Source organism: Oenanthe melanoleuca, chromosome Z (genome assembly GCF_029582105.1).
Source record: "Oenanthe melanoleuca isolate GR-GAL-2019-014 chromosome Z, OMel1.0, whole genome shotgun sequence".
Taxonomy (NCBI): domain Eukaryota; kingdom Metazoa; phylum Chordata; class Aves; order Passeriformes; family Muscicapidae; genus Oenanthe; species Oenanthe melanoleuca.
In genome coordinates this window covers 60,532,036-60,547,575 of record NC_079362.1, presented here as the reverse complement: position 1 = coordinate 60,547,575, position 15,540 = coordinate 60,532,036, and the positions used below count along the sequence as shown (strand labels likewise).

The following is a 15,540-nucleotide window of genomic DNA, read 5'->3' as shown; positions in this document are numbered from 1 at the left end:
TTCTTCAGAGATAACAGTACTCAGTCCATGCTGAGAGTTTATAGCTGTATCAGGTTTAAAACCTGAGGAAGATACAATAGTTTTAGATAGCTGTTAAAACGCTTTTTCCTACATTCAGACACATGCTCAGCTGTGTCTGTGTGCTTAGAATTGTCAATTTTAAAAATTATTTTGGTTTTGAACTTATATTGTGAGACTTTTGTGTCTTAAAATACTTTGTTTCATCTCACTTATCAGTAATGACACCTTGTTATACAGTGCTCTTATTGTTGTATCACATAATTACTGCACTACCAAACGTAGTTTTAAAAGTCATTGCCTGCCTTGTAGGTCACCAAATATAGTGGCCTTTCTCCTGATGTTCTGGAGACCACTTCAAATAATTAAGATATTTTGCCAAAAAGACACATTTCTGTATGAACTTCTATAGAAATCAGTAAATTTTCAAAGCTTTCTGATTTTAATGAGAAAGACCATTTCTGTTGAGGAGGGTAATTTTTTTGATTTTTTTTTTTTTCCTTAACAGAAGCTGCTATTGTTGCAGCTGTATATTTTCAGTGCCAGAACCACTGCTAATGCTGAGTTCTTTTCCCAGTTTTCTTTTCCCTGACTGCATGCAGAACACTTTGCCCTTTTCCTTATTGGAGAAGCTCTGGCTGCTTTTTTCTAGGACTTCTGAGTTTGTCACTCAAACTGTCTTGCTATAGCTTGCTTTAGTTTTTCAACTCATGATTCTTGTTGACAGGATCAAAAGTTTTAGATGGTGAGAAGTGTTTTAGTGTGTGCAAAGAAGTGTCTCTGCATGAAGAGTTTTCTGGTCTTCAAATCTACTCACCACTTCCTGTAATTGTAGGAATAAAGGCCAGATGATCTAAGAGTTTCTTTCTACTTTTATTTTTCTATTAGCCATCTTCATGTTTAGAAGACAAAACAAAACAACACAATAAAATGCAAAGACATAAAAAGAGAGGAAAAAAGATAAATAAACCAGAAAATATAAAACATGCTCTGACAACAGCTGGGAATTCAGCCCTTGCTATGAATTCTGATTTTGCTTTCTGCTACAGCACAGTTTGCTGATTACTAGCTTCTTCATGGTGTAATTTCCCAGAAATAATTCCCATTGCACTTTGATCTGTCACTCCTGCAGCTTGTGTGGTGAGGCATTGCTGCTGAATTTCATTCACTAGTGTCATTGCTTTGCATACAGTGTTGGAGAATTATTATTATTATTATTATTATTATTATTATTAGGAAAATGAATAATGACATCAGTAGCAATACTACATTATACTTACTATAGTATTTTGTAAAGGCGGTCTGTAAAGAAGTTTTGTAAAAATACTTTTTTTTTTTTGTAAAAAAATGGCTGAAAAATTAATACATTATACATGATACAGTTTATTTGGAAACAAGCATTCTTCAGTATTTTAGTACTACTTTCTTGCATTCTTTCCTATCATGTTCTGTTTCACTTTGTCTCGTGCATCCTGTCCACTTACAGAAAAAAAAGTTTTGTAGTTAGCAGGATGCTAGCCAGATATTCCTTTGCTGTCTTTAATTCTGATGTTTTAGAAAGATATACGTGCATTTTCCCAGAGCAGTGTTGTGTAACTCCCTACTGTAATGGTTTATGTTAGTTTTGAAAGGCAAGTAGGACTTTCTGATTACTTATGTAGATTAAGGCTGGTATTAAACATAAGTAAGGCAAAGAGTACAAAAGAAATAAAAATTATGTTATTTCCTAGAGCTGTTAAGGCTGGCAGTTAAAAGTAGAGAGCTAATCTTGGCATACGTCAGTTAATAATTTTTTCTCAATCATGTATTGATGACAGGTTAGACTAATTCAGTCAAATAATGGAACGGGTTTAATAGCTCTGTGTATTTCTGAGAATCACCACCAGTAACCATCAGTTCTAAGTGTGAATTCTGTGTATGGAGTGGCACTTTTTGGCCTGCAACGTAGGTATGACATTGAGAATTAAAGACTCTGCAAAACTACAAGGAATACAGAAAAATAAGTTAATAAAATAATCCCAGTAAACAGTGAGGAGTGAAAGACTAATGAAAGACAAAATTAAGTTTTTTTACTTGGCATAGATTTAAATTTGTATTTAAAATGAGAAAAGTTTGTCTTGTTTCATCTTACATTTTCCTGTTTGTACCATGCATCAGCTCCAAGGTTAGTTTCAGGGGTAGCAAAAGTAAAATTAGCTTGCGAATATCAAGTTTTAGAAGTGATGGCTCCTTGGTGTAAGCAGATATCTGGATTGCAGGTAATTTTGAGGGCAGGGAAAATGGGAGGCAAATAATGCCCATGGAATGAGCAAAAGTATGCATGCTGAGAAGGAGAGAACAGCTTTTAGCAAATGTGAAAGCAGGGATGATGTTTGTCTGAGGTTATGTCAGTAGCAGGGGTGTAGTTTGGAGAAGGCTTGGAGTTAGGCTTGGATTTGAGGTCAGCAAGTCCTCAAGCATGCTTCTGTTCCTCTTCTCACTCACTCTTCATGTGAGTGGAACTCTGTGCTCCAGGCTCTCAGGAAAACCTGTGGCTGCAGCCTGGTGCCAGCACAACACAGAGATTCACAGTGAGTTTCATGACCAGATGGGAGTGGTTGCAGAGGGTATTTCCAAGATACAAGGCCATCCTGTGAATACTAACTGTCATCCTGCAAGGACTCTGAAATATGTTTGCCTTCTGGGAAACTTAGAAAAAAAATACAAGTGTTTATAAATGTGCACAGTGCAATGTTCATCTTGACAGTTAGTGCTGGAAAGCTGTTTCAGTTTCAGACATTGCACACACAGTGTCACCATCCATTTTAAAACTGTTTCCTATTTCCACAAAAACTCCTATCCCTTCTCTTCCATCTTTGTGCCTGTACCTAACTCGGTAGTACCTAGCAAGGTGAGAGGGTGCAACACCACCTCTTCCTCCTGTTCTTCTTCCCACTATTGACCAACTCCAGCCCACTGTGTCACTGCAAGTATTTGCAGATTTATGTTATCTGCTGGCACATAACCAGTGCACTAGTTGCTTATGAGCTCTGTTTATTTGCTCCTGAGCTGTGGCAGTTCTGGTTTCCTCTGTGCTGAAAAGGCTCAGAAATACTTGTAAAATAACAAGAAAATCTGAGTTCTCCTCACAGCTACTGCAAGGTACACTGTTTCGTTAGAGAGAGCTGTTTGTATGAACCTAAGTTGCATATTTAGAGATGCTGTAAGTACACAAAGACCTGTTCCTGCTGCCTGCATGATCACTCTTTTCCAGCAAGGTAATTGAGAAGGAATTAGGCATTCTTAAAATACCCAGACACACAAGAAAGAGAATCTGAAACCAAACACCTAAATAGGTGTTCTTAAGCAGTATTCCCAGAAGGTGAACTAAACAGTTTTGTGGAGGCTTTCAGATAAAAATTAAAAGAGTCTTGAGGACCAGATGTTGGGGGTAAACTTTATGGCAGATGAAGGAATGAGTCAGAGAACATGAATCACTTTGTGTTGTAGACAAAATTATCATAAGTATTAACTTTCTTGTTCAGGATTACAGGCTTTATGGAGCAGATTGTTACCAGCTGCAGTATTTTTTTTCTGACTCAGTGTGACCAAGGTGTGGTAGTGCTCAAGCTCAGATGTAAGTGTTTGATTGTTGCTGAGCAGATCCTGTAGAAAATGCTTCTTATCAGTTAAAAGAATAACCTAAAAGGAATCAGTTAACCATTAACAGATAAAACAGTAAGTTATATGTCTCTTGATCCCCAACATATATATTTTTAAATATTTTGTGTATCTATGTATACTAGTACTTTCACTGTATTTCTTCTGACTTATGACATAATATCACATTAAAAACAGTACATGTTGAGGCAGCTGAATCCCCAAAGGCTCTCCCATTCTTCTCCACCAAAGCTGCCCCTGGTAAATCCAGTGCAGGTATTGATGTGCAAGTACAGCTTCTGAACAGTTCTGGAGAAGACTCCTACCCTGAATGCCTTGGGTGCTGTATCTCGTGGAAGCCTCTCCACCTGTTGTCTGTAGTGTGCCATGCCCTGCTGCTGATGAACTTCTTCAGTACCACTAAAGACCTAATGAAGTTTCTTTTCCTTTAGGTTGTTGGTTGGTTCACCCTGGAGTGGCTATCCTGCCAACAGAACTGGAGATATATATGCATGTCCTGTTGGTGTGTCCAAAAACACATGTAAAAAATTGAATTTACAAGGTATGTGCTAACAATGTCTTGCTGCACTTGTTCAGATTTCCGTTTTCCTTGTACAAGGCCAATCTATCCTATTAAATCCTCTCTTAACTTGCTGTCTCCACAGTCTCAAGTTCTGTGGAGGTGTGTGTGTGCTGCTCAGTGCTGATGAGACATGCCTGTTTTGCAAAAATTGGTGCCTGGCACTGGGGTCTGGAGGCACTGGGGTCTCAGTGTCACCCACCTGGGCTCTTCCCCCTCCAGCCAAGGGGCAGGAGCCCTGTGGGTCCCAGAGCCAGTGGCAGGCACAGGGCTCTGTGCTGCATCCAGGGCTGGGTGGCTGGGATTGCCTGTCCCTGTCCTCCCTAAACAGGCAGGGCGAGTCTGTGTTTGCAAACTAACTATAGAATGGAGTTCAGGTTTGCATACAGTGAAGATACAAGGCAGCAGAGTGGGCTGAGATGCCTCCTTTAGGTTTATTTGTGGTGCAGATCATCTCTGCCCTCCACTGCCCCTTCCAGCTTTTTGTCTAAATTCTGATCCTGGATCAGAGGAGTCTGGTGTCCTGAGGAATGTAACAACAGCTACTCAGCTGCAGCTACTCAGCCAGCCAAAAATATGCAATAGGTAGATTGTTTCTTCCTCTCTTTTGCCTTCAGCTCCCTTGAGGGCAGATACTCCAAATGACCATATTTAATTGATGTCTATATTTAATGGTTAGCAATTTCCCCCACCCCCAAAGATTGGCTTTTGTTTCTTTTGTGTCAGAATTGTATGCAGCCATTTGGAAAAAGCACCTTAGATTCTGAAAAATCAAGCTTTTGAAAGGAATTCTGAGTGAATTGCTTCTATATCTTATTTATTATTCTGTCATTACATAATCTATTTTTATTTCAGCTTTAATAAATATTCCAAATGTGACTGAAATCAAAGAGGACATGAACCTTGGCTTGACTCTGATACAGAATTCAAAAACTGGAGGATTTTTGGTATGTATCAAGATCATATGCAGTACACACAGAAACTTCTGAGGAGAGTCAAGAAACCAGAATTCTCCACATTTTTTCTTAAATTCGAGCTAAATGTACTTATTATGCAGCATGGATTAGTACATCCCACTGCAATTATCTCAGGTCCAAAATCAATTGAGAAATGTATCATTAATGCAGGAAAATTGTGAAGTCTCTCCTTTGTCATTTACCTAAACATCCTAATTAATGTCTCAGTAATTTAAGTCAGACAATATAGGCAAGAATATTTCTATCATTAATTATTTAAGGCAGTCTTTTATCATTCTGATTAAGCTTTCACAAGACTCCATATAATCTCTCCTCTATCATTCACACTTGCACAGGCACTGTTCTCCTGAGATATCTGAGTATTTCTAGTCCTTTGGATTTGTGATGTGTTTTATTTGGTTAGTGAGCTTGGAAGAGGATGCGTTTTCTCAGTGTATATTCCACAAACCCCTGTCCTTGGAGTCTGCAAAATAGAATTCTTACTGAAAAGGAAGTTTTTTATATTATCCTAACCATGAGAATGAAAACTGTTGGTGTGCAGTTTGATGTAGCCATGTGCAGTAAGTAAGTAAAACAATAAAGTACAAGGAGAAGATCTCTAGGCTGTCCTTAAGCTATGTATTTTTGCTGCATCTTCCTAGTAATCACAAAAGTATTCAAGTGCTTATTATATTCATTAACAAGTAGCTCAGTTAACTGAAGTACTTAGAGGTGTGCCTGATTCCAACCTTCCCAGCAGTTCTCATGGAATTAGTAAAGTTATTCATAACTTCACAATACAGCAACAGTAATTTTCCTGTGGCTTGAAAAGGCCTTGATTAAAAAAATCTTATTCTCTCTCTTGAGTAATACGTTCAATTAGTGTTAATGTCCTATGCATACCCACTTTTAATCAGTATGAACAACTGCAGTGTTTTAAAATATCTCATGCAGGGAAATTTGTATTTTCTAATAATATTTTAACTTCTCTGAGTTAAAAAGTACTTCCTGATCCAAATGTTATTGATTGATTCTTCTTTAACTGCATGGATTTAAAAAAGAAAAAAAAAAAAAGCCACAAATAGCCAGGTTGAAGTCTAAGACATAAACAGTCACGAGTTCATCAACAGGAGTTTCTTTTTTGACATAAGGAGAATGAGGTACTGGAGACAGGTGCTTATCTGTAACTCAGCTTCTACAAATACCCAAACCCATGACTTAATTGTGGCAGGTGTTGGCCCAGTGTGGGGACTGCCTGCTCCTGCCTGCTCCTGCCTGCAAGCTGCTTCCCGCCAGGACTTTGCTCCGAGCCTCTGCCTGTGGCAGCTGGCCCCTGTGATGGGCTCCTCGGCTTATTTCAGGGTTTCCTCCTCCCAGCTGACTGTTCTCCTTCCTCCTGTGGCCCCTCTCAGCCCCCATCAGCCTGTCCCAGCCTGTGCTGGGTGCTCAGTCCCTGGGCTTGGGCTTGACCCAGGCTCTGCTGCTCCAGCTGCTTGATGCCAGGGATTGCTTCCCACAGGTATTCTAAGTGCAGGGCAGTCATTTCCCACACACTCATTACATTTTTCTGAGGCATGCTTAGTCCTGATGGAGAGGTGCTGAAGAATTTCACTGATGTTTAACAAGATTTTTCTGGATTTCCCATTAATTTTTATCAGTTTGTTTACTGGGCAGTGCTGTGCCTTCAGTTGAAAGAAGCAGCTCTCATCTCCCTGCATGTAAAATCTCCCTTCTCTGTTTGACAGCCCACAAACACCTTTCTCCTTTGCCTTGCTAAACAAATACAGATTTTTTTGGCTCTGTCAAACATCAGTGGCCAGGTCTATGCTGAATTCCACATGAATCTTTCCCAGGCACTATACAGTGTATTTGGTATTTCCCAACTCAACAGCTTCTCATCACACATCTTTAAGCCAAATCTGCTTTGCATGCTGTCTTGCTTGCAGTCACCCTGCAGTCATCTGGTGCCTGATCCATCTGCTTCTCTCCCTTCCATTCAATGACCTTCCAGTTTATGTCCACATTTCTTAATGTTAGTCCTGAAGGGCAAGCCTACATCAGTTTATAACATTCTGCCTGTCCTTGACATGTGATCTCCCATTCAGTAATGATGCATTTTAAATTTCTGACTTAAACAATGCTAGATATTAGCTTTTCCTTTTTTTTTTTTTTCTCAGAAGATCAACAAAGATTTAGAACACTTCTGCTTTTTGCTCCAAGATTACCATCACAGTTTTGAGCTACCACCTATAGAGAATAAAAAGTTAGAAAATGGGCAAATAAGACTGATCTAAAAAGAACTTCAAGTTTAATTTTAAAGGCCAGTAACCCTCCTCCAACTTCATATAGATGATTTATTTTGTACAGTTCACATCTCTAAAAATCTGTCTTTTTCAGTAAGAACTAACCATGCCCCATGTAGAAGCTAAAAAAAAGCACTTATCTCAAGATCAGATAATGTGGATGCACTTCCTTTCTCCTCTAGAAAATCCACCATCTGGTCAAATATCTTAGGATAGTTTGATGTTGTCTCTCACTGGGAAATCAGTGGGTGATTTAGCTCATTTTTGATTTACCTTTGAATTTAATTACCTTTTTCTGCCCTCCAGTATTCCTGAGGAAAGTGTAAAAGCCTCTCTTTTCCTAAATGGAGGTGGGTGCAACCAGAGTGTATTTATAAGGAAACTATAATGTCTCACAGAACGGTTGGACAGGGGTTATGTAGAGGTTATATTTATTTCCTCGAGCTTCTAATGTTTTCTTTTAAGAAGGAAGTACACCCACCAACTTGCCAGCTCAACCCACACACACAAAGTCCCCCTATATTCTCACGGCAAAATGCTGTCTTAATACGCGGTTGATACCAGTACGAATAAAGATGTATAAAGAAGCACAGCTGTTTGATCCAGCCGAAAACACTTCTTTCTACAGAGGCTGTTTTCAGCAGCGAAGCAGGGTCATTTTCCCCCGACACGCAGCCGGGGGATGCGCGGCCAGGGCAGAGCTGCGGCTGGTGCGGACAGAGCCCCCCGCGGGGCGCGGTGCCGCTCACCCTGGGAATCGAGCTGCCTTCCCGTCGGGACGGGGCTTGCGGAGGGGTCCGAGCTGTGGCTGCCCCCGCCCCGCTCCGGCCACAGTCCCCCGCCCCGCTGCTCACTGTCCCCCCGCTCCGGCCACTGCCCCCTGTCCCTTGACCCCCTGCTCCATTTACTGCCCACCCCCGCTCACTGCCCCCTGTCTCCGGCCACTGCCCCCTGTCCCCCTCCGGCCTTGACCCCCTGCTCCATCCACTGTCCACCCCCGCTCACTGCCCCCCGTCTCCGGCCATTTCCCGCCCCCCCCCGCCCCGCTCACTGCCCACCCCCGCTCACTGCCCCCCGTCTCAGGCCATACTACCCCCGTCTCCGGCCATGTCCCCCCCCGCCCCGCTCACTGTCCCCCCGTCTCCGGCCGCTCCCCCTGCCCCGCTCCGGCCATGCCCCCCCCACTCCGGCCACCGGTGCGCGGGGCGCTGCCGCCACCTGGCGGCCGCCGTTGGCGCTGCAGCGAGGGCGCGGGAACAGCCCCGGCAGGAATTCCTCTGCCTAGGAGATGGCTGGAGGGATTTGTCCCGATATCCCGAGAGCTTCGCTGATCCTGTATGCCTGTCCTGCTTCTGGTTGTTTCTTTTTTTCTTAATAGATATGTTCAGACAGGTAAATATTTTTATAGTTTATTTTTGTTGTTATTTTTTTAAGACTTGTGGTCCCTTGTGGGCGCAGCAGTGTGGAAGACAATACTACGCAACAGGAGTTTGTTCTGAAGTCAGTCCAAGTTTTGAGATCCTAAGAAGCTTTTCTCCTGCTGTTCAAAGTAAGGCAACCTGTGCAAAATGGATTCAATTAAAAAAAAAAAATAAATAAAAACAAAACCAAAAAACAAACCCAAACAAACATATCAAACAAAATCAACAGATACTGTGTTGGAGACTGTTCATTTTGATTTCTTAAAAAATGTGTGTGCTAAAAGCAAAGTCTCAGGATTTATATATAAAGACTGACAAATTGTGATCTGATGCTGATGTAAATATGGTCTTAATCTTAATCTGAATACAGATATTCAGAGACATTGCACTAGTCCTGACTTAAAACCTGCATATATGCTCCTATTGAATCCTCATTCTGGTAAAGCCTTCTGAAGTGTTGCCTGTGTGCAATACCTAAATATGCACCTCTGAATTTAGCTGAAGAGTATATTGAGGCTACAAGTGTGTTTAATGTCCACTTTTTATTTTTATTTTAGAATGTTCCTCTGTTATAGATGTTGTGGTGGTTTGTGATGAGTCAAACAGTATTTATCCCTGGGATGCAGTGCGGGCATTTTTGAAAAAATTTGTACAAGGCTTAGACATAGGCCTTAACAAGACCCAGGTAAGTCAAAGACCTATTGGAGAAAGACTAAAAAAAACTAGACAAAACCTAAACCAACCAGTTTGAAAGGAAACCAGATGTGATTTTGTGTAACTACAGTACCTCCCTCAAAACCACAGGTTACACAGTTATCCTATTCAGATAAAATTCAGGAAATTTTATCTCATGGTTATCCCATTTCAAAAGGGATTAGTAGTTTGATCCAAAATATAAAATAACTGAAATAGAAGTCTATATTGTATCTAGGAGAGTCAAATCTCTTTCATGCATTAGATATAAAAGAAGTTGAAAATAGCCTTTGGGGATGTGATAAAAGTAAAACAGATTTTTAGTGGGCTTTTCATACAACTCTTACTTTCCAATTGCTGCATCTTTAAAACAGGAGCTTTTCTTGCTGGTTTACTCACTGATCTTTGAGGGTTTTTTCCTTTTAATTTTATGACGGTAAGGAAAATTTTACTGCTTTTTTTTTTGTTGTTTTAAACATCTTCTGTCTTTACAGTTGTCCATTTTCCCTAAACAGTTCTGAGAACAAAGACTGGGGCACTGGATATCTCTCTCCCAAAGGCTGCCTTCTTCCTTGGGCTACTTTGGAAGTGAGGTGCTTAAAAGCTAGGCTTCCTGCTCAGTTCTTTCTGAACCTCACCTCTAGCACTTTTCTTTTTTCCTTTTGTTTTAAATGCACATCTTACCATATGTCTTTAGCTTCACCTATAATAAAAACACGTAGGGTCTGCAGTGCTCTAAAGTAACTAACCTTTAGGACTTCCTCAGAAGAGATCAGACTGAGGTGCTGTCGGCTTGTAGAGCTGCTGCTATTTTCTGATTTTTCCCAGAGCTCCTTCTGTTATTGCTATCCATCAGCCCTTCCAGAAGTAACCAAGCAAATATTTATTCTCTACTATTTTAGATTGTTTGCAGTAACATATTGTCGTCCATAACAAATGATAAAAAGTGCAAGAGCATTTTAGCCTTCTCTGCTTTCCAAATATGTTAATATTAATTGGTTTTGTATGTGTTGAAAGAGAACTGTGCATCTGCAGACCTTTTACACCAACCTGGCACATAAGTAAGCATCATGATTCTGTGTGATCAGTTGCAAAGCACCATAATCTCAAACCGTTTTTGTTGCACAGGTGGGTTTAATTCAGTACGCTAACGATCCCCGCGTAGTCTTCAATTTGAATACGTACCAAACGAAGGATGAGGTTGTTGCAGCAATGGAGAAAACGTCTCAGAAGGGAGGAGATCTCACTAACACTTTCAAAGCCATTGACAATGCAAGGTGAGATGCATCGGTGATTTACTGTGCAGCTGTTGTCACTTCCCTTACATGGCAAGAGAACACCTTGGATTTCATTCCCGCTGGAAGACCGTGTGCCCAGGGCCTCGAGAGTAGATTCCCAGCACTGGGCAGAGTTCATCAGGGACATTTACAGTGCCCTGTGCAGATTGGTACAGGAATATGCAAACTAGAATTGCTGAAAAGCGTATTGTTAACCATTGGGTTGAACTCTACTCTGAAGGAATTCTGGTACCCGACAGAATTGCTTATTATGTCTCTAAACATGACAGTGCATCAAGCAGAGGAGTGGACAAGGCTTTAGGAAAGGTACCAAACCACTGAAAGAAGTCAGGTTTACCCAGGGATTCAGTGGGCCCAGTAACATTTGTGTATGCACATCAGGCTTTGGTTGATTGCAGAGAAAATAAAACCTCTTGTCAGGTTGTCACTGCAGCACCATGAGTGTGAAAAAATAGGGAAAATTAAATCAATGTTTCATGACTCTGAACACATATATAAACCAGTTCCATTTCTCAACAAAAAGATGCTGTTTTGAAGTTTAATCAAGTACAGAACTCTAGGCTGAATCAAATGAACTTGAGAATTTGGTTTAGGAACAGACTCAGCCTTCAATGGAGTCAATATTTTCAGTAGTATTAAGAAGCCTATTATTAATTCTGTTCCATTTTTGCCTGAGCTTGGTGGTGCCAATTCCTGGTGTCATAAAACTTTAATAGTTCTGATAAAATATCCTCTTCATTTAGAAATATGCATACAAAAAAAATATCATTTTCTCTGGAATTTACATTGTTATCAGAAACACCATCCCATCCTTCCAGTCCTACATATTCTTCTTCTTCTTCGGTTGTGTTTCTTATGCACTAGAGAAGCAGCTTGTCCTAATTTAGTGGTGGACATATGCATTATATGTACTGAACTCCATCCATTATGGATTGATGTGTGATAAACCCCCTGTTTTGTAACAGGCAGTTTGCCTTCTCAGCTGAATCGGGAGGACGCCCCACAGCCACAAAAGTCATGGTGGTTGTGACAGATGGTGAATCACATGATGGCTCCAACTTGAAAACAGTGATAGGCAAATGCAATGAAGACAATATAACCAGATTTGGCATTGCTGTAAGTAATACTAAAATTATACATTACTGCATGTTTGAAAGATTGTTTTGTTGTGTACATATGAAAGTGCATGTTCTATACTAAAGTGGTATGTAATGCACACACTGTTACACTGATAAAGTCAAACAAATCCTCTGAAGTGGTGGAAATACTAATCTTTTTCCTGGCTGAACAAGCAAGACTAGAATTGCCTGAGCAATTTCAGTGATCTTCTCCCTTGCCAGGCCTTATGTACTTGTCCTGTGTGAATGGTTCCTTGCATAGGGATGAACTCTAATAAGTAATTTGGTAATATAAATAGAAGTAATTTTTTTTTGGTATGTAGAGTATTTGCTAAAATAGTACAGAAGAAAACAGAGTAGCACAATGATTTCTCTATCTCTTCTTATTTTGTTGTTTGTTTGTTTGTTTCTTTACACAAGGTTTTGGGATACTTACTAAGGAATGAACTCGATACTAAAAACCTAATTAAAGAAATCAAGGGAATTGCTAGTCACCCAACAGAAAAGTATTTCTTCAATGTGTCATCCGAGGCTGCACTACTGGAAGAAGCAGGAACGCTTGGAGAGCGTATTTTTAGTATAGAAGGTAATGCTCCACATCTTTGAAAAATTAGATTAAATTCTCCTAACTGATGAGCTTAGGATTTTATTTAGCTTCAGTTTAGTGCAGTATTGTGAAAACAAGGGGTAGCTGGAGCTGCAGGCTGCTCACCAGGAGGGATCTGGTTTTCACAGGTGTTCCTCCAGCTAGTCTACCCCTAATTAGCCAGAGCCTTAAGTTAATTTATGCAGTTTGGGGAAAACATTTCCCAGCTGATGAAAATTTCTATCATGTCAGGGGCTTCAGGCATGGGGGCTTTTCCATATGCAGCCAAATGTATTTGCTACCACCAAAAGAATAAAGGTATCTTTATGCTTTAAGCTTCACCTGTGTGAATCCTAAGCCATTTTAAATTTAAAAAAAAAACAAAACAAAACAGAAGATTAGGTTACTGACTGCAGAACTGAAAATGCAATTTGTGTGGTGCCTACCAGGCCCCCTCCCTAGCACCACCCACACTCCTGTGTATCGTGAAGAGGAAGGTGCTGCAGGGGTGGCACAGAGATACTTCGGCTGTCCCAAAAGCCAGCTTTTAAATTTAAGTTAATTTCATACCTTGCCTTGGAGATGGGTAACCTACTCTCAGCTCCTTAAGGAGCTTATGTCTGCCACTTTCCTGTGCTCAGGAGAAAATCATCCCTTCTCTTTCACCTTCATTTATTCTTTGCCAGGCCCATGCTTCTATTCAAAGCAGGGGAATAGTCTTTTTACTGACTACTCCCACTGAATTCCCACCCATCTGACTTAGGAAATGGATGTCACAGTATTCTTCAAGATAATTGCAACAGTTTTTAGAGGTGAAAATAATGAAAGCATGAAAAGAAATGAAAAATTATTTGAAAATAAAATTTCCTATTTGAAAGTTGTGAATATACAGTCATTAAAACTGTTATTTCAGGATATTAATGCTTCCTAGGAAACACAAAAAGAGACCAGCCCCAGTGACAAGATTGTGCAAACTGTTTCAAACCATCTCTCTTTGACAATCATCTTCTGCCCTTTTTGGAAGAGACTTTTAGCATGGCTCTTGGCTCCATCTTATCAATTTGCCATTAAATTCTCTAAAATTTCTACAGTTTCCCAGCTCTGATTTCCATGGTTTGTAAGTGCTTTAGCCAAACTGGTGGATAGATGTGGCCCCTATAGCTGAACTCAGAGGCAGCAAGACTGGACTTTGTGTGGTCATATAGAGATAACCATGTATGCATCTCTGTTTTACCAGGTACTGATCAAGGTGATACTTTCCAAATGGAAATGTCACAGGTGGGCTTCAGTGCATATTACTCGCAAAAAAAGGTATGAGAGTTTAATTATTAAATGATACAAATAGATATACATATGTACCATGAGTGTAAGAAAAGAAAAATAAAAACACAATGTCCAGTTTTAAGAACTTTTTACAAGGAGGAGAATATCAAATTATCCTTTAAATTTTTTTATTTTAATATATATTAATTAGTGTAGTTGTATTATAGTTTGTTTAATGTACTAATTTTAAGATGTGTTAATACAATTATTTCAGTGATTTCTGAGTTCCTGTAGCAGGAAAAATTTAATTCCTCCATGTTTGTGACTAGCTATATTGTAAAGCTGGTAGGCAGTCACCAAAATATAAATAAATCAAGTCTGAAAATAATTTATGTATAAATTATAAAATTAATAATATTTGTTTAAAGCATACTTCAATTAAAAGCTAGAACCAAAAAATCAGATATATTTTAACACTAGTCGATTTTAACCTTATCTTTATCAAATAAGTCCTCCTTGTAAAATCCAAATGTGGTTCAGTAAGTTTTCAACTGAAAATACAAGAAGACTGTTTCTTTCTTATAGCCCTTAAAGATAATTGAAATAATTTTAATAAGTTCTCTGTATTTGCACAAATTGAAGTTTTAAATTATGAAGCAATTGATGCTAAGAAATAGCAAGAAAATGAGAAACATATGAACATTTTTCAGGAAAATTGCACATTCAGTTTTATTGTAGTTTTCTGTAGCAGCACCTCAGTTTAGTGAAGAATTTTAGTTACTTGAATAAACTAAACTATGTTTGTTTTCTGTGTACAAGTATAAGATTAAGTGTTTCTGTATGAAGTATTCTGAATAATAAACCATTCTAATTTGGATTTTAGATTTAACTGTTCTCTCAAGAACACCTCCTTACATAAAGCATTAAACTGTAGCTGAAGTGTGCTGTCATTGGCACTTCTGTTGTAGAGAAAAGGGCTGCAGGTTTTTTGTACAGCTGCATTTGTGTGATCCTCAGTGTTCTGAGGATCATGGGTGTGTAAAACATGGACTGAGTCAGCCCAACCCCAGAGTGGACAGACTAAGGAAACTATCACAGCTTTTAAATAAACCCATTTTATCATGAGTTGCAGTGCCACAGGAACTAAAGCAGTCACTTATCCTCTTGCAGTAGGAGGGTGATAATCCCTCTTAATAGGGCAGTAAAGTTCTGCAAAAAAAGTGGCAACTATGGGCAGCTCCAGTCAGCTGCCTGCAGGCTTTAGGCTTCATCACTGGCAAAAACACAGTGATGTAGGAAATCATGCATAGGACCTTCAGCTTTGCTCACACTTTTTCTAAATCAGGTAGTTCTAAAATACTGACTTTTGTTTTTTAAAGGATGTTCTGCTGCTGGGTGCAGTTGGGGCCTATGACTGGAGTGGAACAATAGTTCAGGAGTCTTCAGACAGAGCCACCACCTTTCCCAGCCATGTGTTTGAGAAGATTCTACAGGACAGAAATCATAGTTCATATCTAGGTAAGGGGCTGAAATACAAATCTGGAAATATATAAAACCTTGATTAAGATATTAAAAAAGCTGGAAAGTTCTCCTCTAGCCAGATTTGTGCTAAGAAATTATTTGAGAATGCAAAAAAAATTTTTGGTCAAAAAAGATTATTTTTAC

The 15,540-nt window shown here is 39.6% G+C and overlaps 1 protein-coding gene across 1 annotated transcript in view; it reads left to right on the top strand.

The window, feature by feature from the left end:
• The window catches only part of ITGA2 (integrin subunit alpha 2), a 66,162-nt gene that overhangs the window by 22,302 nt on the left and 28,320 nt on the right, over window positions 1–15,540 (top strand). The window contains exons 3-11 of the mRNA XM_056513212.1: window positions 4,110–4,219; window positions 5,093–5,184; window positions 8,931–9,045; window positions 9,475–9,602; window positions 10,739–10,887; window positions 11,874–12,024; window positions 12,447–12,612; window positions 13,850–13,923; window positions 15,255–15,393. Of these exons, the coding sequence (XP_056369187.1) occupies window positions 4,110–4,219; window positions 5,093–5,184; window positions 8,931–9,045; window positions 9,475–9,602; window positions 10,739–10,887; window positions 11,874–12,024; window positions 12,447–12,612; window positions 13,850–13,923; window positions 15,255–15,393 (1,124 nt within the window). The remainder of the gene's footprint in view (window positions 1–4,109; window positions 4,220–5,092; window positions 5,185–8,930; window positions 9,046–9,474; window positions 9,603–10,738; window positions 10,888–11,873; window positions 12,025–12,446; window positions 12,613–13,849; window positions 13,924–15,254; window positions 15,394–15,540) is intronic.